This window comes from Artibeus jamaicensis, unplaced genomic scaffold (genome assembly GCF_021234435.1).
Source record: "Artibeus jamaicensis isolate MK-2021 breed Jamaican fruit bat unplaced genomic scaffold, CSHL_Jam_final scaffold_847, whole genome shotgun sequence".
Lineage (NCBI taxonomy): Eukaryota > Metazoa > Chordata > Mammalia > Chiroptera > Phyllostomidae > Artibeus > Artibeus jamaicensis.
In genome coordinates this window covers 9,118,578-9,145,486 of record NW_026522057.1, presented here as the reverse complement: position 1 = coordinate 9,145,486, position 26,909 = coordinate 9,118,578, and the positions used below count along the sequence as shown (strand labels likewise).

Sequence of the window (26,909 nt, the reverse complement as noted above, 5' to 3'; positions counted from 1 at the left end):
CAAAATAGAAACAGACTCAGAGAACAGTGACAGCTGTTAGAGGAGCAGCTGTTACCAAGCTGGGTGAAATGGGTAAAGGAATTAACAAAAAACCCTCTCAGACACATAGTATGGTGATTACCAGAGGGAAAGGTGGGTAGGGGTGGGTAGAAGAGGATACAGGGGGCTTAAATGGTGATGGAAGAAAACTTGGGATAGTGAACACTACAATATACAGATGATGTATTATAGAATTGTACACCTGAAACCTATATAATTTTCTTAACCAATGTCACTCACCCCAATAAATTTAAAATATATATGACCCTGGGTGGTATGGCTCAGTGGAATGAGCTCTGGCCTGCCAACCAAAGGGTTGCTGGTTTGATTCCCGGTCCAGGGCACATGCCTGGGTTTGGGCCAGGTCCCCAGTAGAGGTGCATGAGAAGCCATCACATATTGATGTTTCTCTCCTTCTCTTCCTCACTTCCCATCTCTAAAATAAAATCTTTAAAAAGCCCCAAACCTGATATCTGTATGTAAAATAAATTCTCAAATCTGAAATGGTGCAAAATACTGAAAACAATATAGCAGTCCTTGTGGTACTACTACCACTGTTTTAAGTTCACAATCCAAAGACTTGACTTTTCTCCTAATACTTGATGAGGAATCTCTGGTTCCAAATGAATAGGTAAATTGAAAGCTGGTCTCTAAACTATCAAATGCAAAAATTATTCCTCTTTAGGCCTATTATTGCTAAGGGCAAAGTGTTTTTCTACTGTTCAGTCCAAAACCCCCCTTCCTTATTTTTAATTCTCAGTTGAGGACATGCCTATTGATTTTAGAGACGAGGAAAAAGGAAGAGAAGTATCAGTTTTCTGTCTCCTGCACGTATCCCAGCTGGGGCCCAAACCCGCAACCTGGCATTGTGCCCCGACAGTGAAGTGAACCCATGACCTTTCTGTTTGCAGGATGCCCAAAGGAGCCAAACCAGCTGGGGCCCAAAACCCTTTTCCTAGACACACTGGCTTCCCTTGTTCAATGTAGGACTGCTTTGCAACCTGTTGGGATTACTACTCCAGCACCTGTCATTTAGGTGTCTTTTTACCTCCGTACTACAGGCTGAGTCTTCCAAAATCTCTCTTTCTCACTGGTCTCAAGAGTCACCAGTCCATTCTGGCTGGTGTGGCTCAGTGGATTGAGTACTGGCCTGCAAACCAAGAGGTCTCTGGTTTAATTCCCAGTCAGGGCACATACCTGGGTTGTAAGCCAGGTCCCCAGTAGGGGGTATGCAAGAGGCAACCACACATTGTTGTTTCTCTCCATTTCTCCCTCCCCTCCCTTCTCTCTAAAAATAAATTTTTTTTAAATTCACCAGTCCCTTTTCCTTTTAGAAATTAAGACATATCTAATCATTTTATGAAACAGTATTAAGTGTTCCAACCATCTCAGCCTAGACCATCAGCTATTCAAATGAAATAGCCATCTTAGACAATAGCTATGGACCCCAACAGTCTGTAAAAGTTTCCAGCTCCAGCTTCCATCTGCCTAGCTGAGCCCAGTCAACTGTTACTTTGTTACTCTGAGCCACCAAGCATTAGTTAACAAATTGCTGCTGTGCTGAAAATAGATCATGTGGACAAGGAATAAGCCAAGTTAGGAATCCATTTTAATCTAGGTGATTTCACTGCCTCTTGTTCAAGTGGATGAGAACAAGGGAAAGCTCTTAGAATAAGAATCAAAATCCTTTACGTGGCCTAGCAGGTGTGTCCCACCTGCAGCCCAGGATGGCTAGGAATGTGGCCCAACACAAAATTGTAAATTTACTTAGAAATCTTTCTCATCAGTTTTCATTAGTGTTTATGTATTTAATGTGTGGCCCCAAAACAACTCTTCCATTGTGGCCCAGAGACATCAAAAGCTTGGACACGCCTGGTAGACCTTCCACGATCTGACCTCTGTTCTGACCTTTTACCTTCCAACTCCCATGGTCTTTATTAAAAACTTAAAAAATTAAATTCACACAACACACATTTCTTCCAAAGTATACAATTTAATGGTTTTTAGTATAATCAGGTATTTATGTCACTACTAATTTTAGAATATCTTCATTACCTCATAAAGAAATCCTGTGTCCTTCATCAATCACGCCCCTATTCATTACACTACCCTTTCTCAATCCTGACCACCAGCCCGAAAACAACCAACAATCTACTATATAGACTTCCCTGTTCTTACCATTTCATATAAATACTGGGTTAGCCAAAACATCCATTAATTACACTTTTTCCATATGATGGCTCTAGAAGTTAGTTGTCACTAACCTCATTCAAAACAATTTTGTTACATTATATGGTGACAGCTGTCACATCAGTGTGCATTTAAAAAAAGCTTGTCAGCTCTGGCAGGCTTAGTGAATTGACTGCCAGCCTGTGAATGGAGAGGTTGCACGTTTGATTCCCTGTTGGAGGCACTTGCCTGGGTTACAGGGAAGGTACCCAGTTGGGGGTGTATGAGAGGAAACTGATGATTCTCTTACACACTGATATTTTTGCTGTGGGGTGTCTTAGGTCTTTTTGGCCAACCCAATAGAAACGCTTAAGTGGTAATTTATGGTTAGCTTCATGTAGTGTTTTCAAGGTTCATCTATGTTATAGCCTATGTGACTATTTCATCCCTTTTTATAGCCGACTTATACTCCATTTGGCCATATAATTTGTTTATCCATTCATGTTTTCACTATTATGAATGATGCTAAACATCCACAAACTTTCCTATGAATATTTTTCTCAGGTATCAGAATTGCTGAGTCATAGGGTAAGGGTTAGTTTGAGCAAATACTAGACCTTTTTTTCAAGGTGGCTACATCATTTTAAATCCCACCAGTAGTATATGATGATTCCAATTTCTCCATATCCTTGCCAATATTTGACTTTCTGACCGTAAATGTTCTAGTGGATGTGGAGGGATATCTTCCACCAGCTTGACTGAGATTAACAGACAAAATTGTTAAGATATTTAAAGTCTGGATTATGATTTGGTGTAGTCATATGCCACTTAATGACAGAGACATGTTGTAAGAAGTGCACCATTAGGTGATTCCATGGTTGTAGGAACATTAGTGTACTGACACAAGTCTAGACGGTATAGCCTACCACACACCTAGCCAAAAAAGCTTGTGCAGCATGTTCCTGTATAAAACGTGATTTAAATCAAACACAAGAAAAAGGATGCATCCAAAACACAGTAAACACAAGATGAGGCTGCTGCTGGTGTAACATGGCAAATTGACAGTAAATGTTTTTTGTAAGTAAAAAGAGTTGATTCTAAAATAACAATAAATTGCCCTGGCTGGTGTAACTCAATGAATTGAGCATGGGCCTGCAAATCAAAGGGTCTCTGGTTCAATTCCCAGTCAGGGCACAGTTCCTGGATTGTGGCCCAGTTCCCCAGTTTGGGGTATGTGAGAGGCAACCACACATTGATGTTTCTCTCCCTCTCTCTTTCTTCCTCTCTACAAATAAGTAAGATCTTTAAAATAATAATAAAATAAAAGAGTACAGTACATAAACCAGTCATTTATTATGAAGCATTATGCAATGAACATAATTGCATGTGCTATATTATTATACAAATGGCAGCACATGTTTGCTTACACCAGCATCACCATGAACAGGTGGCTCCAGGCCACTGTACATGCAGCCCACTGTTGTATGAAACATTAGGTGGCACATGACCGCACATATACATTGTGAAAGAATCCATCACCTCATGGGGTTTGGTTTTTGAGAGTATTCAAGTTCTAGGCAGTTCTACAATGCAGTTAACTGTAGTCATTTTCACATTTTATCTTTAGAGGGAAAGGGAGAGAGGGAGAGAAACATCAATGTATGGGTTGCCTTTCATGCGTCCCAGGTCCCCTGCTGGGAACTGGCCTGCAACCCAGGTATGTGCCCTGACTGGGAATTGAACCACGATCGTTTGGTCAGCAGGCCTGCACTCAATCCACTGAGCTACACCAGCCAGGGCATAGGCCTTTCATTTTATAGCTGTTTTGAAGTGTTATTTTTATTTCCAATTCCCTAATCAACTTCCAGCATTTAATGTGTTACTGGCCATTTGTCTTCACTTGGAGAAATTTCTATTCAAACCCTGTACCTATTAAGTTTTTTTTAGAGACGGGGGAGGGAAACATCAGTGTGTGGCTGCCTCTTGCATGCATTCCCACTGGGGATCTGGCCTGCAACCCAAGCATGTGCCCTGACTGGAAATTGAACCAATGACCCTTTGGTTCGAAGACTGGTACTCTAACCACTGAACCACATCAGCCAAGGCTCCTGGGCCTATTTTTAAAAAAACTACTAATTTTAGAATGAAGGGCAGGTAAGATTGATTTCTTATTCCACTTATTTTTATGCATTCACTGGTTGCTTCTTATATGGCCCAGACTGGGAATCCAACCCACTACGCTGTGGTGTACCAGGATAACACTAACACCTGAGCTAACCAACAAGGGCCCCTTGTCCTTCACCTCCCCCCCCAGCCCCAAATGTGTCCTTTACCTATTCCAGATGGAAGTCCCTAATTTGATACTCTTGCCCCTTCTTTGGGTGGTCTTTACACTTGCTTGACAGTTTCTTTGAAACAAAGTTTTTAACTGGTTAAGTCCAACTTGTTTACTTCCTGGTTTTTGCTTGTTTTTGGTGTCTTATGTAAGAATCCTTTGCTAAACTCAAGGTCACTAAGATTTACCCATTTTTCTCCCCAAGTTTCATAGTTTTCATTGCCATATTAGGTATCTGAACCACTTTCAGTTAATTTTCGTACACTGTGTGAGGTAGGGGGCCTATATGAATCTTAGAATCAGCCCAGATCATGTTGAATCTGTAAATCAGTTTGGAGACTACTGCCATGTTGACAGTTCTTTCAGCCCACGAACATGTTTTCCCATTTGGATCTTCAGAATTCCTTCCAAGTCTTTCGTGCTGCCTTTTGCCTCAGGCATGTTTGGAACTCAACCTATTTTTTTTGGTGCACAACATTACATGCCCCAAATATCATGTGTTAACATCTTCTGGACTTTACATGTTGTAAGTTCTGAGCTTGTTAGGCTTGCTTTCCCTCTACCTTGTCTTCACACTCAGTGACATCTGTGTGTCAGGCATTGTGCCAAGTAATTAAAATACCAACCACTAATCAACATACAACCTTACTAGGCAGGGATTATTTGAGATTTTTTCTAACTTGTTATAGCTAAATGGTCTCTACCAGGACTTCTAATCCCTTCAGTACTAATAAGGCTTTATTACTACTTTCCCCCTAAAGACTCCATGGTGTAAAAGCTTACCAAAATTAACATTTCTGTACTGTCAAATATAAAACTACCAGATATAATGACCTGGTCTATGGAGTCCTCAACTTGCTGTGAACCCTGAGTGACCATATTAAAAAATACCTTGTACTACCCCCTTTGTGCCAGAAAACGTGCTAAATGCTTTTTGTGCACCATGTTTTATTCAAGGGTCCCAATTAAGAAGGTAATGTTTATTTTACCAGTAAGCAAACTGCAACTTGCCAGATAATGCAGCTCGACAAATTGCAAAATACTTGTACTCTAGACTCTAGTACTTAAGATCCCGTTATGCTCCTCCCCTACTTTATTAATTATACTGCAGACTGTTCTTGCCTTGAGATTCATAAAGCTTCAGATCAGTTAGCAATCAGAAAGGAGGAACAGAAAGTTGAACCAAGACATGGACTCAGAAGATTCTTGATTTGGGATGGCTGGCCTCCCTGCTTATTTAAAAAAAAAATACAGCAACTACTGATAAGCAGAATGACTATGGCCAAAAAGAAGAGAAGGATCTTGGTCTCAACCAGGTAACTACTATACTATAGAGTTTTTCAAAACAAATTCCATGGAACCAGTGACTACTGTGACTTTCAACTCTTTCTTTGTGGCTATTTCAACTAATCTCAAACTCTTCTGAATTCTAACTTTTTTTCCTTAATCACAGCAAGCTCATAAATTAGCACTTTAGGTATAAAATCTATAAAGAATAAAGGCAATATTAAAACTTGATGCCTAAATCAGTTTAGTTAGGACAGAAGGGCCATCTAACTGATTAACAACTAAAAGGCTGAAGTAGCTCTGACAAAAAAGCCTCAAGAAATAGAGTCCTGAATAATCTGTTCTATGTCTAGAATATGGAACATCCTTTTTAAAGTCACCTGGAACAACAAGTTGATGACATAGGAAGAACTCTATAAAATGAAAGAGTACTACTTAAAAACAGAATAAAAGGACAATCTGATTTTAAAATGTCTTTTATTAACAATTAGGTTGTTCATTCCTCTTTGCCCTCTTCCTCACTGGTTTCCTGGACACAGTTCACCTGATCCTGCCAATCAAAGGAAACAATTACTCCCAAAAGATGTAAAAATCAGAGTTATCAAGATCGTTAGCACCAACCAAGTAAACTTCCTAACACCAAAGAAATATTAATCAAGGAGTGTGGTATCAATGGTATTATTAATAGTCTAAGGTTTCTTTAGATGTAAATTGTTTAAAATTTCAAACCTATGAGGGCCTTTTAAACCTGAATGATACGTATCTATACATGTAACTCATTAGAGGAGATAGTAACCTACAATCTACAGCCACCTTTTCATGAAGTTTTATCGGACAGAGCCATGTCCATTGTTTATACATTGTCTTTACCTTCCAGCTATCACAGCAAAGTTAAGTTGCCCTTTGAAATTGCCAACCATTCTAACAGATCACTTATATTATTTTGTTTGCCATCTATTTTGAACTATAGATGATGCCACTATGTAACTGTAAACATGAAAAACAAAACGGAATTTCAAAATCTCCAAGCCCTCCTCTGCATGGTGCTATGGGGAAACACACACACACACTGTCTCTCTCTTAAAAACTGAAATCCCTGTTTTTCTGAGGCTTGAGTCAAAGCAACTAACAAAGGCCTACAACCTCAGAAGGCTGTTAAAACCATTAAATACTTAAGTACTGTAAAAACTATTTCCTTCAAGAAAGTTTTAACATAGAAGAAATTAAGATGAGATATTCACACATAAGTACTGTATTTCGCCATGAATAATGTGCATTTTACCCAAATTTTTAAGGGAAAAATAAGGATGTACATTATACATGGTTCTTCTGTTTTGTAATTATTTGTCACAACATAAAATTCCTTGTACCATAGTATGTTAAAAAAATAAATACTAAAATTCCTTTACAGTACAGAAAACAAGTTTCTAAATATAAATTAAAAATTTAAACTATTTCAGGAAAGATTTTTTTCCTTGAAAGTTTGGGCCAAAAGTGTGGATGCACATTATATTATACACAGCCAAATATGGGAATTATTTTTGTACCACCCAAGAGTCGTTTTTTTTCTGTAGGATTTTTACAGAGTAAGAGTCACTTAACTTACCTTAACACTTCCAAAGTCTAGCAGGTTTTGGCTTTCCTTCTTGGTTGGCTCATGCTGGGTGATGTCTTGAGAACAATTATCCACCTATTTTCAAAAAATGTACTTTTATTAAAATAACACCCTCAGCATATTACATTCTTACTGATGTTTAATGTGTATACTTTGTTTGGGTTCCAATTAGTGGTCTTATTCATTAGACTATGTCTATACCAAGGTCAAACTCTAAACTTTCTCACTTTTGTTCCTCTACTATTTACTAAATAAGAAAAAAAAGAACCTTAAGTAAATTTTGAATGGGTCCTAAGGCAAATTTAAAACACTGAAAATATATCATTTGTCCGCTAATTTAAGCCTCCTTTTCATAAACAATTTTAATATATTTTTACAGCGAGAGGAAGGGAGGGAGAGAAACAATAATATGTGGATGCCTCTTGTGTGCCCTCTACTGGGGACGACCTGGCTTGCAACCCAGGCATGTGCCTGACTGGGGATCAAACCAGTGACCCTTTGGTTCACAGGCCAGCACTGAGCCACACCAGCCAGGGCTCAAGCTTTCTTTTCTGCTCTTCTGTAATTTGTTTTCTCTACATAGCCATGCATTTTTCTTTGAATTCTACTGTTTAACATTTTGTAATATTCCCCATCTTCTCTTTCCAACTCATAGACATGTATACTTCTCTTTTCAAAAACAGAAATACAGGAATATTATCCTACGTAAGATAAACACCTTAAAAATCAACCACATTGCCTTATCCAGATAGCTCAGTTGATCAGAACATCATTCTGATACACCAAGGTTTGTGGGTTCAACCTCTAGTCAGAACACATACAAGAATCAGCAAATGGCCCTGCCTGAAAACCAAAAGACTGCTGGTTTGATTCCTGGCCAGGCCTCCGGGTGAGGGCATTGTGAACACCAGCTGATATTTATGTTTCTCTCCCACATGTTTACGTTTCTCTCCCTTTCTCCCTTCCCCTCTAAAAATAAATAAAATCTTTTTAAAAAGAATCAACCAATTAATGCATAAATAAGTGGAACAAATGATGTCTCATTCTCTGTAAAAATCACTAAGTTAAGAAATACTGAACAAAAATCAAACATGTTTTACCCCACTTAGTGGTAAAAAGTTATTTAATCATTAAATAAAAAAACAAATCCAAAAGCCCTCTACTCTACTTCTAAGGTTAAGATTTCTAAGGACACTCACTTCAAGTGAATGAATACTCCAGTATCAGCCAACATCAACCACTCGTACCTAAAGAATAATAAGAAAAAGTTATTACAAGAGACAAGGGTATAAGGTTTGAAAATGCTAGTTAATTTCAAAATTTAAAGAGTAAAATTCCAGAGACCAAGATTGGGGGCAAGTAACAGCATTAAAAAAATAGAAAGAAACTTCATGGGGGGGAGGGGAAATCTAAAATTATTCTTACATAAAGTAAAAGTAGACACCTCAATTAGAGTGAAAACTATACCTTCTTTAAAAATACAAAAGCCTAACTGCTATTTTCACCAGTCTGAGTACAATAAAGTTTGACTGCAATCCAAAATATACTATCCCTTATGTGAAGGTATGTGACAACGTTTACCTTACCAAATGAGTTTTAACATCAGCTCTCTTTTCATAAAGCACATAACCTGCACCCCATTCAAGTCTTCCGTTCTCAGGTGGACTGACCACCTTCAGCAGGAGTCCTCCAAGAGTACCCTCCCCATTCCACAGTACACAACAATACAGTTGTTATCCTGTAATCCTATACATTTGCCTCATTCTTTCCCTCTAAGTCCTCACTGAGTTAGGGCAGGGAAGCTATGCCTTATAGGGACAGCAAGGAACCTGAGTTTTTTTCTGAGGAAGAAGACGTTCACCTTTATTATATATGCCTACAGGGCCACTGCACAAAAACCAGAAAGATCAGCCTTAATTCAAGTTCCAGGTTTTTCTTCCTCCCTGATTATCACTTACTGCCAGAGGTATATGAAATAGAGTTCCCTGTTGCACATGTACCATCCATAAGGGATACTATATCGTTTTGCATTCTTCCCAGTCTCCAGATTATCCTATTCTGCATCCAGCCCCCCCTTCTGAATAAAATCTCTTCAGCACTGGTGTTCAAAAGCAACATTTTTATGGTTGATGGTTTACCAACAACTGTGAGATTTTCACAGTTGAGTCTTTAAAAATTGCCAATCATTATCTAGCAGCAATGACAGATTAGGAGTAGTCAAATCCTCAGTTCTTTTCCTAATAGGCAGCCATTTGAGAACTGCACTAGCTGACAAGAGCACTGAACGTTATCAGCTAAAGCCAAAACCAAATAAAGGCCCAGAACAAACATCCCGGCTCTCTAAAACCTGTCCAAAATCATTAAGGGAAAGACTGTAAATGCAGGACTGTGGATCGTGTCACTGCAGCTGACAATGATTAACAATAGAAGACATGCAACCCCCATTAAGGTTCAAGTCCAAAGCTAGTCACACGCAGCTATCTCTATTGGGGGAAAGTGAGACTATTATGTATTCTTCGTAGGTTTTGCAACCTTGTATGAAGAGCACCCATTGCATTTCTTTCATCTTTCAGAAAGCACCTGTATCTGTTCCAAGGGCCTAACAGTACGAAAATGCATTCTGGCATCACACCTCTGAACATCAGCCCATTCTCATTAAAAAGAATAGTTTTCATTTGTAGCAAGAAAAAGAATATGAAATACAATGCAAGCACCTCAGTAGTGTTATTACTGAAACCCATTTACTCCCAGCTTTTTGACTAAGTGGTTTTTAAAGACCCTCTACACTAAGATTCACAAATTATAGCCACGTACAAATCAAAACTAGTAAGAATTGACCTAAGTCACAGGTCTCTCATTTGAAAGTGCAAAAGTCTATTAATCTGAAAATAAGCAGGATGAAGCAAAATTAACCCCCCACCCCAATAATGTTTCTGAAGTCCATATTACAAGTACATTCTCGCAAAACTGTTAAGAAATAAATCTGAGCTTTAATTTCTAAACATTCAGTCCCTAAATCACGGCAGCAAGTATTAGCCACCGATTTAATGGATCATGCCAGAGAAAAACCCATCACAGGGATGTATGCCAATTTAGTGACAGTCTTGTCACTAACACCTAGCATTGTGTTTGCTTTGCATTACATTCATAAGCGAGCTAAACTAATCACCATTTGCTCCTTCATCTAGCAGAAGAGTCAAAAGTTATTTGCTTGGACTACATATTAAAGTACAAAACTGTCCCCACCTTATGAATTGCTTGCCAAAGAGCAAGCCATTTCTCTTGATGCAACGGAAGAAAATTCTCAGTCATGAATCGGTTTCACACATTTATGGCAAAGTAAACCACACTTTCCAGTTACAGAGCAGAAAGCATTATACATGAAAAGCTGTTTCCCATGCACACTAGCTAAAAACCAGTTCAGAGACCAAAGTTTAAGTTGAGTTGAGGTCTGGAACAAAAGTCGATGCAAAGCGTACGTCCTAAGCAACAAAAGAAGGTAGTTTTGAGGATTTTTTTTGTAATTAAACATTTTGGATTATAACATCACATCCCTAATACGAAGGGAACCAAATTCAAAAAGCTATTCTGAACATGTGCAGTTATCCTGCAGAATACGACGAGGTCTTACAGTTGGGAAATGCTTCCCAACTTGTATTCAACTGTAGGCAAGTCAATGTGCCACACCAACTTCCCCCAGGTTTAAAGTATAAACATATTTAGTAAAATCACGTAACCTGAACTATTCACATTAGATTCCCATCTAAGCCCAAGTTAGTAAAAAGGCGTTTCCATGGAGCTCATTTTTTAAAAATTGTGTATATCACATTACAAAAAACCCCACTAATTTTTGTTAATTCATTCTACCTGCAGAGTAATTACCTCTAAAATTGCAGTCTGAAATTATTGATGTTGCTGACCTGCGGGCAAGGTCGGTTTGCTACAACAGAGACTAATTATCACATGCTATACAGTCCATTGTCAAGATGCTAAAAGCAGTCTGCCTCCCAAGTATGGTTTGGTTCCCTTTTCCCCCACACCACTGATGTGTTCCATGTTATCTTCAGTTACAATGCAACTAAAGAAAACGACACAACTGAATCCAGATATACCAAACATCAAGTTTGCACTTTTTATCTGAGAACTGCAACAGCATTGAATTCTGCCTGACAAATTACAGCTCTAACCCCAACCCACGCAGTTTTGATAAGCTAGCTTTACCGTACAAGTGTTAGGTGCTGCACTGTTATTTCACTGTCAGAAGTGTGATGTCAGAATGCCCACGGAATAAAAGTACATAGCAAGTCACCAAGTTAGATTATATTGCTTGTTACCTACCTGTATGCAGTCGGCAATGAGAATCTTGGAGCAAGCAGGAATACTACATCCGGGTCCTAATGTCCATTGCCATTTGCGGTACTACGTTCCTCACAGTTACGCACTGCAGAAATGCTGGCTAAATGCAGTTATGTAGCAGGCCACTACTTTAATAGTGCATAATTGCAGTCCAAGAACACCACAAAATATTCCGCCAAAACTTAGTGGCTTGCCCAAGAAAAGCCAAGTGTCTAAATTTTTATCTGCCATAATATGCCACTTATAAAAATTGCACAAGCGTAACATTACAATTTCCCATATTATATTGTTTATATTAGTGGTATAATACATCTGTAAAGAGTGGTGGGGTTTACAGTACTTCTTAGGTGATTCAATTAGTGTTCCAAGAAAAGAGGATTGTGATTTCACTAAATAGTAGACAGCCAATGGGTTAGGCTTATAAGATACCTATTACATACACTGAGGTCTCTTAGAGAATGCAGTTTTTAAAGATTAGGAATAGTAAATTTAAAAATGACCAGTGTTCCTCTTAAAACAAAATTATGAGAGAAAGTAGAGAAGAGGAAAATGGGGGCAGGTGATTTCTTTAAGTGAGAAAAATGGCTAACTACTTCAAAACTACTACCTTCCCTTTCCCACCCCAAGTTTCATGAGCTTTTAGGCAACTACTTTTTAAGATTACTTAAATTCACATTAGGCTAAAAACTATCATATACGTTGCAAGACTTACAGAAAGTCTATTTGAGCAGCTTACAACCCTTGGTACACTGCTATTTCAGTGATGTAAGTAAAAAACTTAGTTGAAACTAAGCCACATTATTTGCTAAACAACGTTTAGCAACTCTACAGCCCACAGTAAGGCCATCAAAACCACAACTTTCAGAAGATTATCCATTAGCATCCTTCACCACTCTTCAAAGGTACAGTACTACCAAAAGCTTATTTTAGGGGTCTGTGCCAGCATCCCTTATAAAGAAAGGCATGTAATCTGAAAAATAAACTGAAACATTAATTTTATAGGCAGATTTTCCCATTTCCCCACCAGCCCCCACCCACACACATACAAGTTCACCCTCCATGGGTGTCCCATGAACACCCCTTATGTTATCATTAGTGGAGTCCCTACCACACGATTCAATCAAATTGTAACGGACTCCTTTCAAATCAAGACCCTTGTTTCCATACAGAAAAATCTCATACATATCACCAATTCATAACTTAACTGGGGACAAAACTTCCTCATTGATGTAATTATAGGAGAACTACTACCCATTTCCAGGTGTCTTGGTGAAGAGAAATAATCGGTATTTTCTAATGAAATTCCCTTAATTAGCACACCATGTACCTGTCAGTCACACAAACAGAATTGGGTGACGTGCCTTTATACTCCACTAGTGTTTTACTTTTAATATTGTCCAGTTTCCCAAGAATAAAGTGCTCAAATTGTTTCAACAATAGAGTTCCCTTTGTACGCAGGCACAATTCTAAACTTCAGCATTTTAACGAAGATTTGATTTAGAATTTTACTTTTGCCAATTAGCACCAAGAACTGAGGTGAAAAGGAAGACACATTCCATAGTGAGAGTTCTAGAACAAAGCCAAACCATTCAATTACTTCGCCTACCTTAGGAAGCTGTTCCCTCAGCTAACATGTATACACTAGGAGAGCAGGTCCCCACTGTTGCACTATCAGACAACAGTAACAATGTACTCTAATATTTGTCAAAGTATCATACTCAAATGAGATTCAATGAAGTTGACAATAAATTGACAACACCACTGAAACACTCCACAGCTTTAAGGTGGGAGGGATATTTATATTGTGTAGCATTAGCAACCCTCTCCAGATTTAGTGCTACATCAAATGGAACTATGGAAAGACAGATTAACAAGTATTTTACAATTAAGAATGGCTATCTGCAACCCTGTTTGTTAAGTCACCACTAACTCTTAGAAAAGAGAGCAAGTAGTTTTTTGTAGTCCTACAGATTTTGCCCAACAAAGGAGCCTAATGAGATGTAAGTTTCAGAGTACCAATGTATATATATAACTACACCTGGTCTACGGTTACTATAGTTCTTACTTTCAGGCTGAATTTTTCAGACTCTATAAACCCCAATCTTCATATATTGCTTAAAGTAATACATGAAAAGATTTCATGTTTAACAATCTTTAATTCAAATGTGAAAGTTCAATACAAGCCATTTGCAGGGCTTGGGACTCATTCTTTTAAAAACAAGAATGGAGAATGCAATAAAATTATCTTTCCACTTTTTCTTCAGAAACTTTCAAGGAAAGGATAGATCAAAGGGCCATAAAAGATCCATTTAGTCATTCGCACTTTCTCCCTCTACCAGTAATCTTACACCCATTCCATTATCTTAATACACATTCCTGAATGAAGATTTACAGTTCAGCTTTGCTTATATAACCAGTTAAAAGTACTTAGCACCACTTGCTTCCTATAATGCCAAACAAATCAAATCATGAAACTGCTCTAATATGCATTTCTCCTTTTTAAAACAAGGGGGTACTTATTTGTAGAAAAGAATATTTAGCCTACAGATACATTTCCCAGAAATGGCATATGCCATTTGAAGGTCTAGAGATTTCTCATGCTTCAAAGTGGAATACCTAGCCTAATGTGCACAAAAGCATGAATGGCAAAGTTGAAGATCAATATTATAACTATTTTATCTATTTATTTGAAGCACAGTAAAAAAAAAAGGGGTACACTTTGGAAATTCAGTGGCACAAGGTACACTGCCATAACTTGAGGGACATTATACAGTTTTTTTTAAAAAAGTAAATAAAAAGAAAAAAATTCCGGTTCAAAACACTGCATTACATAATTTTACCTGCCCAAACAGACCATTTACAAATATTAGGTCAATAAACTGCTAACATCCATAAAAAGGTAGCTTTCTTACTAAAATGCAAGAATTTAAAAGATAGGTATCTAAACAAGAAAAGACAAAAACAAACTGGAATGAAAGCCTAGATGTCACATCTAAAATCGGGGTTTTTTGTTTGGGCCTTCATACTCTTCTCTCCCTCTACCATATCCTGCTGGAGTTCCAGGCCCCATTCCTCTAGGACCCTGTCCACCCACAGGTCCCGCACCTCCCTGCCCAAAGCGCTCAGTACGCTATTGGAACAGTAATTAACAGTTCATTATATGTAGTTGATGTCCATGTGTGTTAAGTAAATATTTTAGAAGGTTCCGTAGTCAACGTTCGTCGATACAATCACCAATGAGTCGATCCACAGGTACCGGGAACATAGAAAGGAAAAAAGGGTAATTTGAAAATTAGTTTACGATAATACATGCCTTGTGGTATGTTCCCACTTGAGCCATTCTCATACACCTGTTTCAAAGAACAGATCTTCCCTGTAGTGCTAAAAAATTTAAGAATTAGTGTAGATGTGAAAACCCATTCCAAAATGAGTTTAAGAAATTTCACATCAGAATAACCCACTGAAAAGCTTGCGAACTTCTCACTTTCCAGGTCTGAACAGGAATTTAATTTCCAAGTAAGCCTAACAAGCCCAACCAGACAGATTCAATTCACTCAATAAAGTGACAAAGACCTACTCACCAGTTAGTGGCATGTGCTGCATAAGAAACCTTGAGCTTTTCAAGATCTTAAGACACATCTGCTAAGTTGCAGAAACCTTAAAAGGTTCAAAGTTTTAATAAAATGCTACCAGACTACAAAAAAGCATAAAAGACTAGTAGATTTAGTCACTTAACCGGCACAGTAACTTGATTTAAAAAACATGTTGCCATATTCTCACAGATATACCACCTTCAGAGCCGTCACTACATAACCAGAGATAATTATGGTCACAGTACTAGTCTGTATTTGTTGCAAACTGACTAAATGTACAGCCCACCCCCGTAACAGCCCAACTCTTCCTATAGGTCTTGAAAGTCCACTGGCACTCAACTACAATTCCATGTTTGGAGTATCTCCCAAACAGCCTAATACCAAGCTTAAGTGACTGCAATAAAACAGGAGTTCATTATTCCATCTACTTTTAGGTACTTTCTAAGTCTTAGAAAGCTATGTACCCAAACAGAAAAACCCTACAGATATGCAAGCACAGCAGCCTGAACTAGCTTTCAAATTCCATTTAAAATCTATCGGTTAACTAAATATTACCCCCAAAAACACAGCAAACAAAAACAAAAATGGCATCAGGGTGTAACTGTTCCTACACGTCATAATTTCAATGTTTCTTATAAAATACCATAGGGCTATTTAAAAAGACTAAGTATCTAAATCCTTTAAACAATTTTTTTTAAATCCTAAAAATTTTAGGGTTTTAGTACACTAATATATTTCAAAAAGCTAAAAAGGAAAATTTGGGGGTATCACAATTATCTTACTACAACATCTTAGAACCTGAAGGAGCTACCTATTACACAGAGTATAGAAACTTAACTTGGGAACATCTTATAAAGTTAGATTTTAACAAATCTGCTTACCTACCTACACAATCTGCAAGGTATGCTTCCACAAGGAAGCACATAAGCAAAAATGTTACCCACATTATTTTTAAAATTCAATTTGAAGGAAGCTAATATTACATTTAACCCACCAGCTATTCATAGTTCTAATTCCCAAAAAAGCCATTAGTGGATTTTAAATAGGTGAGGTCCCATACTAAATCCTTATGTTCCTATTTGTCAAATGTTATCTAGTGAGTTACATGCTGCAAGCGTCCTTCCCTTGCCAAAACCCTATAGGTGAACTAATCAGATTCAATTCAGATTTGAAAGTGTACTCATCCCTAATCCCACTTTTAAAGTCAATATTCAGTTCTAAAAATGTGTAAAACCCTAAATACAGCCACTCAGACCAACTCACTTGGTTGTACTAAAGAATCCAGATAGGCTAGCTGCACAGCTAAAACATGACAGCATCAAGAAGGTTCAACTCAAATGCACACAACTAGTATGCTTAAAATTACTGATTTTTTTTTGGTTTTTGCTGCTCTGTAGCAAAAGAGGATGTCAGTTTAATTTTAGAAGGTGTACCTATAGACAGCCCAACAGGTGGGAAACGACGAGTCAAAACTTTTAATCAACAATTCCCTTTTATTGGCTAGAAGCCACACCAAATATAGGTATAAATCCTACACATCACTAAAACATGCCTAGAAGCTTTAAACTACTAGTCTAATTCATACTTATGGCAAATACCAGCTGAATGAACAACAGTTTGCCATTTGATTACTCTCACTTGGATGTAGAATAATCATGTACGTTATCTAACGTTTAGAATTTGGATTTGCCATGCGCTGGAGTGCAAGAGGACACAAGCAATATTGGAAAGCACCTAAGTCTACTTATTGCCAAACATAACTCCAACATATTACTAACAGCACTGATTTCCCATTGGCAACCATATCTGTTTAGGTTACCACACACTGAGTTCTTCTATGTTGCCAAAGTATTCCTCAATATTACGATTTACATGATAGGGGAACTAAAAGAAGTCCAGTCACCTACTTAAAAAAAAACAAAACACAAAACAAAAAACAAAAAAACACACATAAGTTGTGAAAGCGAGAAATTCCTTTGTACTACGTCCCACAGGATACATTACCATGTCGCTTCCCATCATGGAACCACTCATGGTTGCTGGTGGAACTCCGGGGTTAGCTTCATAACCTATTCCACCACCACCACCTAAAGGTGGAAATTTCTGGCCTCCAGAACCATAGGGATCTAGGAAACAAAAACACCAGTTACAACTCAATCAGAACATTGCTCTTTAATGGTATTGCTAATTTAATTTTCATGCTTACCTCCCATGTTCATTGCTCCTCCACCACCCATTCTCATGTCTCTCTCTCTCTGGAGAAGAAAAAAATCACGTATCTGTACTATGCCCATATGATGAGTTAAAAAACAAAAACAAACTTAATGTCTTTAACATTAGAAGGTTCATTAAAGCAATCTTAAAAATCAGTTTCTGAAACCAATTATTGACAGTCAATTATCCAAAGACCTAAAAACTTCTTCCTAACCAATGAATTGTTGGCCAAACCAAAAAGGTAACTCTAAAACTCTAAGGTGTATCAGTCAAAATGTATTTGTTCAAAAAAAAGTGGTTATAATGTGAAATATTATATTTAACTGAGCAAAATTTTATTGTAGGTACCTTCAAGTTTTGTAGACAACTCCAATTAGACTATAACAGAAGTTTACTTACTGGATCCATGTAGCCCATTCGGCTGTAACTTTCCTCTCTTTGGCGTCTCATTTGTTCCTCCATCTCACGCTGACGAATCATCATCTCTTCTTCCCTTCTACGTCGCTCCTCCTCTTGCCTGGAAATGTTCACCAAACATATAAAACCAGTGTTATCCACATCTTTTCAAATTCAATCTTAAAAAAGCTAATAGCTTGCCTAACAGCTTTACAAAGACTAGGTTAGAACAAACACGTAAAAAGATCAGGAGAACCCTGGCTAGATGGCTCAGTTGGTTGGAGCATTGCCCCAAAACACCATAGGTTGAGGGTTCAATCCCCAGTATGGACACATACAAGAAGCAAGCATTGGGTGCATGAATAGGTGGAACAACAAATCAGTGTCTCCCTGTCTCTCTAAAATCAATAGAAAGAAAGAAAAGAGCCAGGAAAAGTGAATTCAGAATAGCCCTAGAGGCATTCTGGAAAAAAAAAGCATTTACTTATGAAAATCTTACATATAACTCCAATTTAAAGTATTATACCAACACTGACTCTACTTCATCTGATCTGATTCACCTGCAAAATTTAGGTTCATCTTTTGTCTAAGTGTTAATGAATTAAAAAAGGCTTAGTTTAACAAAATTTTACCTTAATTGCATTTCTTTTCGTTTCTGCATTTCTTGATTGTGAAGTTCTTCCATTCGCCTTAATTCTTCCTGGCGTCGCATCAGATCTGAACATTGGAAAATTGTTTTGGATTTATTATAATAAGATTCTGTTAAGTTCAAAAAGCAATGATCTTATCAGCAAAATTCGGAAGGCCATTTACCTTGACGCAGAAGATTTGCCTGATGTTCATGATAGGCATCTTCCATTTCACTTTCCAATTTGTCTTTTGCATCTTTCATATTTTTTTCAACTTGTTCCCTTTGCTGTTTTTCCATTTCATCCAAGGACTTCCATCTCTGAGAATATTCATACTCAAATGTACCATGCTGGGCAAAACGAGGAGGAGTTTCTCTCTCCCTGACAATATTTAAAGATGAGTCAATTTGGGAATGCACACAAGAAATACTTCCTGACTCCCCTAAAAACACTGTTTTTTCCCCCCTGGCCTATTACTTGTAAGAAAAAACAAGAAGCAAAGACCACTTTGGTTCATATAAAATATCTTCACGGCAGAAACTGTATCAGTGTGTCCCAGAATGATACAGTAACAGAGAATATGGGAACTGTTAAATCCTATCTTTCTTACTCCCTAATTGTTTCTCTTAGCCAAATTTCATATTTAAGGAAATTTTCCCATCCTTAAAAAATGAGGATATGTATACATCATGCAATTGTTTTAAGAGCAAGGTAAGACTGTATAAACATACCTATCTCAGAAATAAAAACTAGGTATTTGAATAATTGCTTCAAAACCTCAAACTTCCTGAGCCTGATGTTTTCATTAAGCATACTCAAGAGTATGCTTGATGAAATGGGCAAGAATGCCCATTTCAAACAACACTGAAAAACTACTACAAATTCTCACTTACACTTAAAAACTGCCCAAAAATTTAATCCATCTTACTTTTGATACATTGGATTCTTCTGTGCAAGTTTTTCAGGAAGACCATCTTCATCATCTAATTGTTCAAGGGGTTCCACAATGACTGGACGAGGAGTTCTAATTAACAAAAAAGTTTCCGTATTATTTTCCAGTTTTACTGCCACTTCCTCACACAAGTTAATAGAAATTATTAAAATAAGCACAAGAACTTACGTTGTCAGTAAGAAAACACCTTCGCTGCATCTTTCAAATGCTTTTCTTGCTGCTGGTTTGGAAGCGAATTCAACAATGCCTTTCCCTGTAGATCTCCCACGATCATCCACAATTACCACAGCCCTTTCAATAGGACCAAACTGGCTAAAGGCTTCTTCCAATAGTTCATTGGAAACATAAGGTGAAAGATTTCGAACGGAAAGGGCAGCAGCATGCGTGGCAAAGCGAACCCGAAGCTGTCTACCTCTCATGGGAGTATCATCAAGTTCAGCTTTGGCAATTTCAGCCAGTGCTCTAGATTCCTGAAAGTTATCAGACATACTCATGTTAATGACCTCAACAACTGTTTAATGCCCACTCTGACGGCTGTAAGCCTAATTCCCATTCCTATTATTCCTCCAGCTCAAATGATCTTCAGGCAGCCTCCCCGACACCATTCGCAATAGTTAAAATGCTGTACCCACCCACTCCTCTTGTCTTAGATACTAAGTTATACACTATACAGTAGTTGCAATTTTTCTCTAAGAACAATAAAAATTTTAAGGACCAATTTATTCTTGTTCATTTAAAAAGCAGTATGTTTGTACTAAGAAAAAAGAGAGGATCCTTTAATTATACATAAAAATCCAACAAACTCACAAGTTTAATAAATCCAAAGCCTTTGCCTTTGTTGATAAAAACTTCTCCTGGTTCTCCATATTTAGCAAACAGTCTTTTGAATTCCTCCTCCGTAATATCAGCAGGTAGATTCCCAACAAACAATCGACAACGCTGAGTGTAAGTTTTCTCTCCAGGTCTCCTCAAGAGAGACAAGTTGGCTTTAAACCCCTAATGAAAAAGAAAGTATTTTCAAACACCAGGGACCTTTACAAATACGGAAACCCGCCAATTTTTGCTTTGCCCAAACTCTATTACCAATCGGATTGTTCTCCTGTTTCGTTTAAACTCAAAGCAAGGTCCCACTACATTTGTGGGATTTCCAACGTAATCAGTGTCCTAATATCCAACTGCCCAAACCACTCAAAATACTCGATAACTGACACTCAGAACTCTCTACGGAGAAGTCCCTTTACCAACAATCTCGTAACCCCTGTATGCTGAGCGTCCGACTAAATCTAAATCATAGCAAAGTTAAAACGGCGGTCAAGTATTAACAAAATAAAAAAGACCAAAATCCCGCCCGTTGCCACCGACATGACTTGGGCCTACGCTTTTCAGACCCGAACTCCCCCGATACCTCGAATCCTGCTCGGGTTCCTTGGGCTTAAACAGGGCCTATCATAGCTTCTCACCGCCTCTTCCCCCAGGCCGCACCACCACCACCATCCCTCGACCCTCTGGCGGCTCACAGGCCAAACCCCGGGCGGGATAGCGGACCCACGCAGCCCGTCCCAGGCTCCGCCGGGCAGCCCCGCCCTTCGCCGCTAGCGCGCAAGCGCTTTTCCGGCCTCCGACAAAATGGAGGCCAGCGAGGGGGAGGAGGACGAGGAGGGGCCGCGGCCATCTTAGGGAAGCCGACGCGTAGCGCCCAGAGACACTCACCTCCGAATCTGAGATCTTTTCCTCGCTGCGGCCGCCGGGCCCACCGGGCGGGGGCCCCTGGTGGTGCTGCTGGTGGTACGGGGGGTGGTGCTGCCGGCCTCCGCGAGGCTCCCCGCCTCCTCGGTGCGGCGGCTTGGGATGGCCACCAGGAGCGCCTAGGCCCGGGCCACCGCCGGGCTTCGGCCCGCCAGGCATTTTGCCGCCTTTTGGTCCGCCGGGTCCTGGGCCTTGCTTGGGCCCCGGGATCGGGCCCCCGGCGGGTGGAGGCGGCGGACCTCCAGCCTGAGGTGGGGTGGTGGGGACTCCGCTGCTCGGCGGCGCAGGCGGGGGCGCCCCGGGGGGCGCCGTGGTGACTGCGGGCGGCGGGGTCGGGATAGGGCCTGGTCCGGTGGTGGCCCCAGAAGTCGGGGGAGTGGCGGGAGGAGCCGGGCCGGAGGCCGGCGGAGCGCTGCTTACTCCAGGAGCCGGGCCGGGTCCCTGAGGAACGACCGGCTTGGACGAGTCCTGTGGCGGTGGCGGCTGCTGATGCGGTGGCGGCTGCGGATGCGGTGGCGGCTGCTGATGCGGTGCCTGAAGCGGCGGCGGCGGCTGCTGTGGTGGAGGCTGCTGCTGCGGTGGTGGCTGCTGCTGTTGTTGGTGCGGAGGCGGTGGCGGGATCGGGGGTTTGGGGCCACCCTGGCCCGGGCCGGGACCCATGGGCCCGCGGTTCTGATTGAGGCCCATACCGGGCGGCGGGGAGCGAAAGTCGTGGAGGCCTCCGCGGCCACCGCCTCCTCCGCGCCGGTGGAAACCGCCACCGCCGCGGCTCCGGAATCGATCCCGAGACATGTCTGTAATCAAGGGGCGGTCGAGACAGAAGCGGAGAAGACGCTTGGGGAACGTGGAGGCCACCTTGCTTCGCACAAAATGGCGGATGACACAGGCTCTGCGCCGCCTTTGTCCTTTTCTTATATAGGTCTGCAGACCTAGCCCGCCTACTTCTTGATGGGTAGCTCCAATAGCCAGTTGCAAGTGCCGTACTTGATGACACTAAGTTACGAAGCGCTAATCTTTTCTATTGGCTCCTGGGTAGGAGGCGGGAGGAATGAGTGGCTGAAGTTTCTAGTTGGCCAATGAACGGAAAAGGAGTTAGCTGTAGGCTGCTGTGATTTGCTGGGAGAAATTTGAATGGGTTCGCTAGACTAATTTTCTCAGGAAAGCAGATTACAAGGGCTCTAACAGCTCAGAGGGAGACATTATCAAAGGGTCCTTTCTCTTGATTGTTCCTGCAGCAGTCTGCTGTTAGTTACCCTTGCCCAGAAAGAACACAACGTTCTGTGGTTGACATTCACAGATTAAGTTCCTACTATCTACTCCATCTGGTGCTGGGCCAGTGAAATTAGAGAAATAGTCTTACCGATTTCACACACACGATCTCGCTGATTTCATTTTGGAACCTCATTGGAATACAGGTTTGTTTATGAGTATAAACTTCACTGACGTGCATTCTTTAGTGAGTACATTCTCTATTTTTTTTAAGTCCTTGATTTTGCATGTGTGTAGAACAAATTTACAAACGCAACACACACGGGGACTATAACGTTTTTCTTAATTCCACTGCCACACAACATTTTATGATCAGATTAAGATACTTTAAAATTGCAATATTAAAATATCTATGTGGAATTAACCAATAGGCAGTATCCTCTTCAAAATCTCCAAATTTTGTGAGGTGCACTAGCCATGTTCTTTAATACTCATCCTAGTTACTGTCATTTATGGACCTTTTGATGGATCATTCCTTCCTCAATTCATTTTAGTTCATGGCTCCCTGGTTGGTGTGGCTCAGTGCTGTCCTGCGAACCAAAACGTGACTGGTTCAGCTTAAGTCAGGGCACTTGCCTGCATTGGGGGCCAGGTCTCCAGTCGTGGGTGTTTGAGGGAAGCAACCCAATTGATGTTTCTCTCCTTCTCTTTCTCCCTCCTTCCCCTCTCTTTTAAAATTAATTTAAAAAAATTTTTAAGCCCTGGCTGGCGTAGCTCAGTGGATTGAGCGCGGGCCTGCGAACCTGAGTATCGCGGTTCGATTCCCAGTCAGAGAACATTTCTGGGTTGCAGGCCAGTTCCCAGCAGGGGACCCATGAGAGGCAACCGTACATTGATGTTTCTCTCCCACTCTTTCTCCTTCCCTTCCCCTCTCTCGAAAAATAAATAAATAAAATATTAAAAAAAAATAGTACCTTACTTTATAAAAAAAAAATTTTTAAATGAAAATAGTAGCTTATGGCTTATTGTCTTCCTTTTCACCTCTTATTTCTGTTCATCATCCAACATCTGTATGGATGACCACCCAATACTCTGTCAATTCTTTATCTCCTCACTTCCAGCAATCTTTTCTTCTATTTTAAATCAGCTGCTCCATCTCCATGTTTGCCTCACAGCTCATTCCTGTGTTTGTTATTGCCAGTAAGTATCCCATCTCTAAAATCTCTATTTCAAGAGTCCCGACTGTCTGATCATAGTAACTGATTCCTTGACTTCATTAAAACCTCCAAACTGTTAAATGTTACTTTTTCAATGCCTCTCATTCTTATAACTTGTGTCACACAGTTTAGAAGTTAAGTTTGCCTACAAACACAACTCTTGTTTTCCTCCTTCTCCATTATACTCACCTGGTAAAACCTCATTCTAATCGGACCCAACAATTTACCTTCTTTAACAAGGGCTGAGGCTTTCACTTTAAATTCTTGACCACAACCCTCAAAAAGACACTTTTCCTGGCACTCTTACTGAATTTTCCTAGTAAGTTCATTTTCCCACTTCCAGAGATAGTGTATTTCACGCCTTCTCTGTTCAAACTCCTACACATTCTTCTCTTCCTTCACCATAACTAGTGACTTCTCACATTTGAGAAAATAAAAATCATCAGAGAGGATCATTCTCAATCAACTGGAAAGTCACGAGCCTACTTGATTTGTACCGTGACACGCAAAAATTAATTTTCCTCCCACATTTAAAATTTTTCTAGCTAGGCTAATCCAAATAATATAAGACAGATTAACAGGAGAAAATGTCCAGAATTTATTATAGATGTACATTTTTGGGTGCCATAAGATATGAGACCTGAAGACACATGGGCAGTTGAGGTTTGTATGCTATTTTGGACAAAAGAGAAGGGGGCGAGGGTCTGGGATTTAGAAAAAGTAGGCTATTCACAGATTGATAGATCAAATGTAGAATTCTTGCTGGGACACCCAGGAACAATGGGACACCAAAGGAAGTTCAACAAAAGGGCTTTGCTAGATTTTTCCCTGTCTGCCACATTTAGTTTATGTTATGATGCTATGCTGATGCTTACTACCTGTAAGCAGGTTTTTCTCTCTGAATTCTTTTAGGCAGAAAGGGGGAAGAGTAAAGGTTTTTTCTGAGTCTTTTGTTTCTTAATAACCAGTTTAAAATCAATATTCCAAAAGGTACATTTTGGGGTGGCAAAATTTGGGTCCTCCTCAATACCCATCTTCCTTTTCATCTTTCTGATACCATGAAAGATGTCCCTTTGCCCCTCTCACAGGGCACACCCGTTCAATGGATCCCATCCCCTCCTGCCTTTTCTAGGACTTTTCCTTGTAGCATCAATTACTTCTACTGGGTCATTACCATCTTAAAAATAAACAAAACCTTTCCTTTGTCCTATTATCTCATTTCCTCACTCCTCTTCCCAACAAAACTTAAAACAAGATGTCTCCAATGGGAGGCCTCCACTTCCACCCCAATCTGTTTAACCTATTCTTAAACTTGCCAACGATACCAATGATCTACATGTTGCCAAAACCAATAAAACTCTATACTCTTTTTACCTGTTAGCACCATTGAACATAGATGGCACTCTGTCTTTCATGAAACACTTTTCTCATTGGACTCTGTGAAAACACATTCTCACAACTTTCCTCCTGCCCCAGTGATCTGTCGTCTTCTGTGGCTCCTCCCTTGTAGACCTCTAACTGTTGGGATCTTTCAGGACTCATTTCCAAGCCACCTTCAAGACTTCAAGTATCACCTAAATATTAATAACCTTCATATTTATATTTCCATGGTAGGGTAGATCTCTTATTTGAGATCCCAACTCATTTTTCTAAGTTATTAGACATCTCCACTTGGAGTATTAGCTGGTATATCAATTTAATATGTCCAAACTAGAGCTCTCTATTGTATCAACCTAATCTGTTCCTTCCCCTAATCATCCCCAGCACAATAAATAGCATCATCTCATTGTTAAAACAACAAGGATTCATCCTCTTCATAAAATTCAAAAAATTGATTCTACCTCCAAAGTATATCTTGAATCCATTTCCTTCTTTCTATCTCTGTCACTGCAACCTACTCTTTTTTTACATCCATCTTTCACCTAAATTACTGCAAGCAGTATTTAACCTTTCTCCCTCCTCTCTTTCTGGCTCCTCTCTAATCCATTTTCCATATGGCATCTACAGTGATCTTTTAAGAAAAAATAATTCAGAAGTCATTTCCCTCCCATCTTTAAAGTGGCTTCCATTTAGAATAAAATCCAAACACCTTAACAAGATCTACAAGACATGATTCAATCTGACCTCTGTCTGGTTCAACACCTTTTCTCTCAGGTTCCTTATCCCTATCCACAGGAAGCCCCTCTCTGTTCTTAGGATTTATCAAGATATTTTGCACGCGTCTTGCGTCAGTATACTTGGACTTGCTTACTCAGTGTGAAGTGCTTTTCCCCCCAACTTTCTGCGGTTATGGCTTCTTTATTTTTCGGTCTCAGTTTGAACGTCACCTCAAAAAGTCTTCCCTGCCAATTACCACATTTAAAGTAAGACTCCCCTCTTTGTCACACCATCCTCTGTATGTGATGTAAGGTATATGATAGCTCTCTTTATAATTTATATTGAGCTTGTTTATTTCTTCACTTGTTTACTGTCTGTCTCCTCTGTTAGACTGGGATTCCATCTGAGTTCTTACTTAAGGCAGTACCACTGGTACATAGCACAGAGACTAACCCCAAGATGCTTAATAAATAGGTGTTGAATGAATAAATGAATGAATGAAAGCATAACAATAAAGAGCAGCCTTTAGTTCCATCTTTAGGGCCTTGTGCCAAGGTCCTTCACTTTTCTGACACACTACTTAAGGGGTACATATGCCTTAGGGGTCATGATGTGTGAAGTGGTTAGTAATAAGTGTTCAGTAAATACTAGTTATCGTTATGAAAAAATCAGAGACATCTAAAGGCACTTGAGTGTTAGAGCCCAGAAGATAAATGGAGTTAAGTAGTAAAAGTTTGGTTAGTGTGTTCTTTTTGAAGAGGCAAGGAAGTTTAATGTATTTTAGAAAAAAGTGTATCCTTGCTTTTAACAGTAGATCATTTAACAAGAATGATCCACTACAACGAAGTAGGGTTTTTCTTAGGAATACTAGGATGTCCATAATATTAGGAAAGTCATTACAATATTAGAAGAAAAGTATTAAGCTAATACATCCCAGCAATAAATCAAAGAAGGGGGTCCTGAGCTATCTAGCTCAGTTAGTTAGTGTTTTCCCCAATACGCCAGTGTTGCAGGTTTGATCCTGGTCAGGGCTCATACAGGAACCAACCAATGAA

The 26,909-nt window shown here is 39.6% G+C and overlaps 1 protein-coding gene across 2 annotated transcripts; it reads right to left on the bottom strand.

Annotated features, from left to right (window-relative positions):
- Positions 1-6,290: 6,290 nt before the first annotated feature.
- SFPQ (splicing factor proline and glutamine rich) lies at positions 6,291-22,222 on the bottom strand. 2 transcript variants are annotated; one of them, XM_037149421.2, is made up of 13 exons: positions 21,296-22,222; positions 20,393-20,581; positions 19,754-20,055; positions 19,562-19,657; positions 18,818-19,014; positions 18,637-18,721; positions 18,008-18,125; positions 17,601-17,649; positions 17,399-17,520; positions 11,784-14,931; positions 8,645-8,692; positions 7,437-7,520; positions 6,291-6,380 (listed from the first exon to the last, which is right to left on the bottom strand). In XM_037149421.2, exons 1-10 carry the CDS (start codon positions 22,121-22,123, stop codon positions 14,794-14,796), a joined length of 2,124 nt encoding a protein of 707 aa, XP_037005316.2. In that variant the 5' UTR covers positions 22,124-22,222; the 3' UTR covers positions 6,291-6,380; positions 7,437-7,520; positions 8,645-8,692; positions 11,784-14,793. The 2 variants fall into 2 exon arrangements, with proteins under 2 accessions (XP_037005316.2, XP_037005317.2); XM_037149422.2 differs by lacking the exon at positions 11,784-14,931.
- Positions 22,223-26,909: the final 4,687 nt, after the last annotated feature.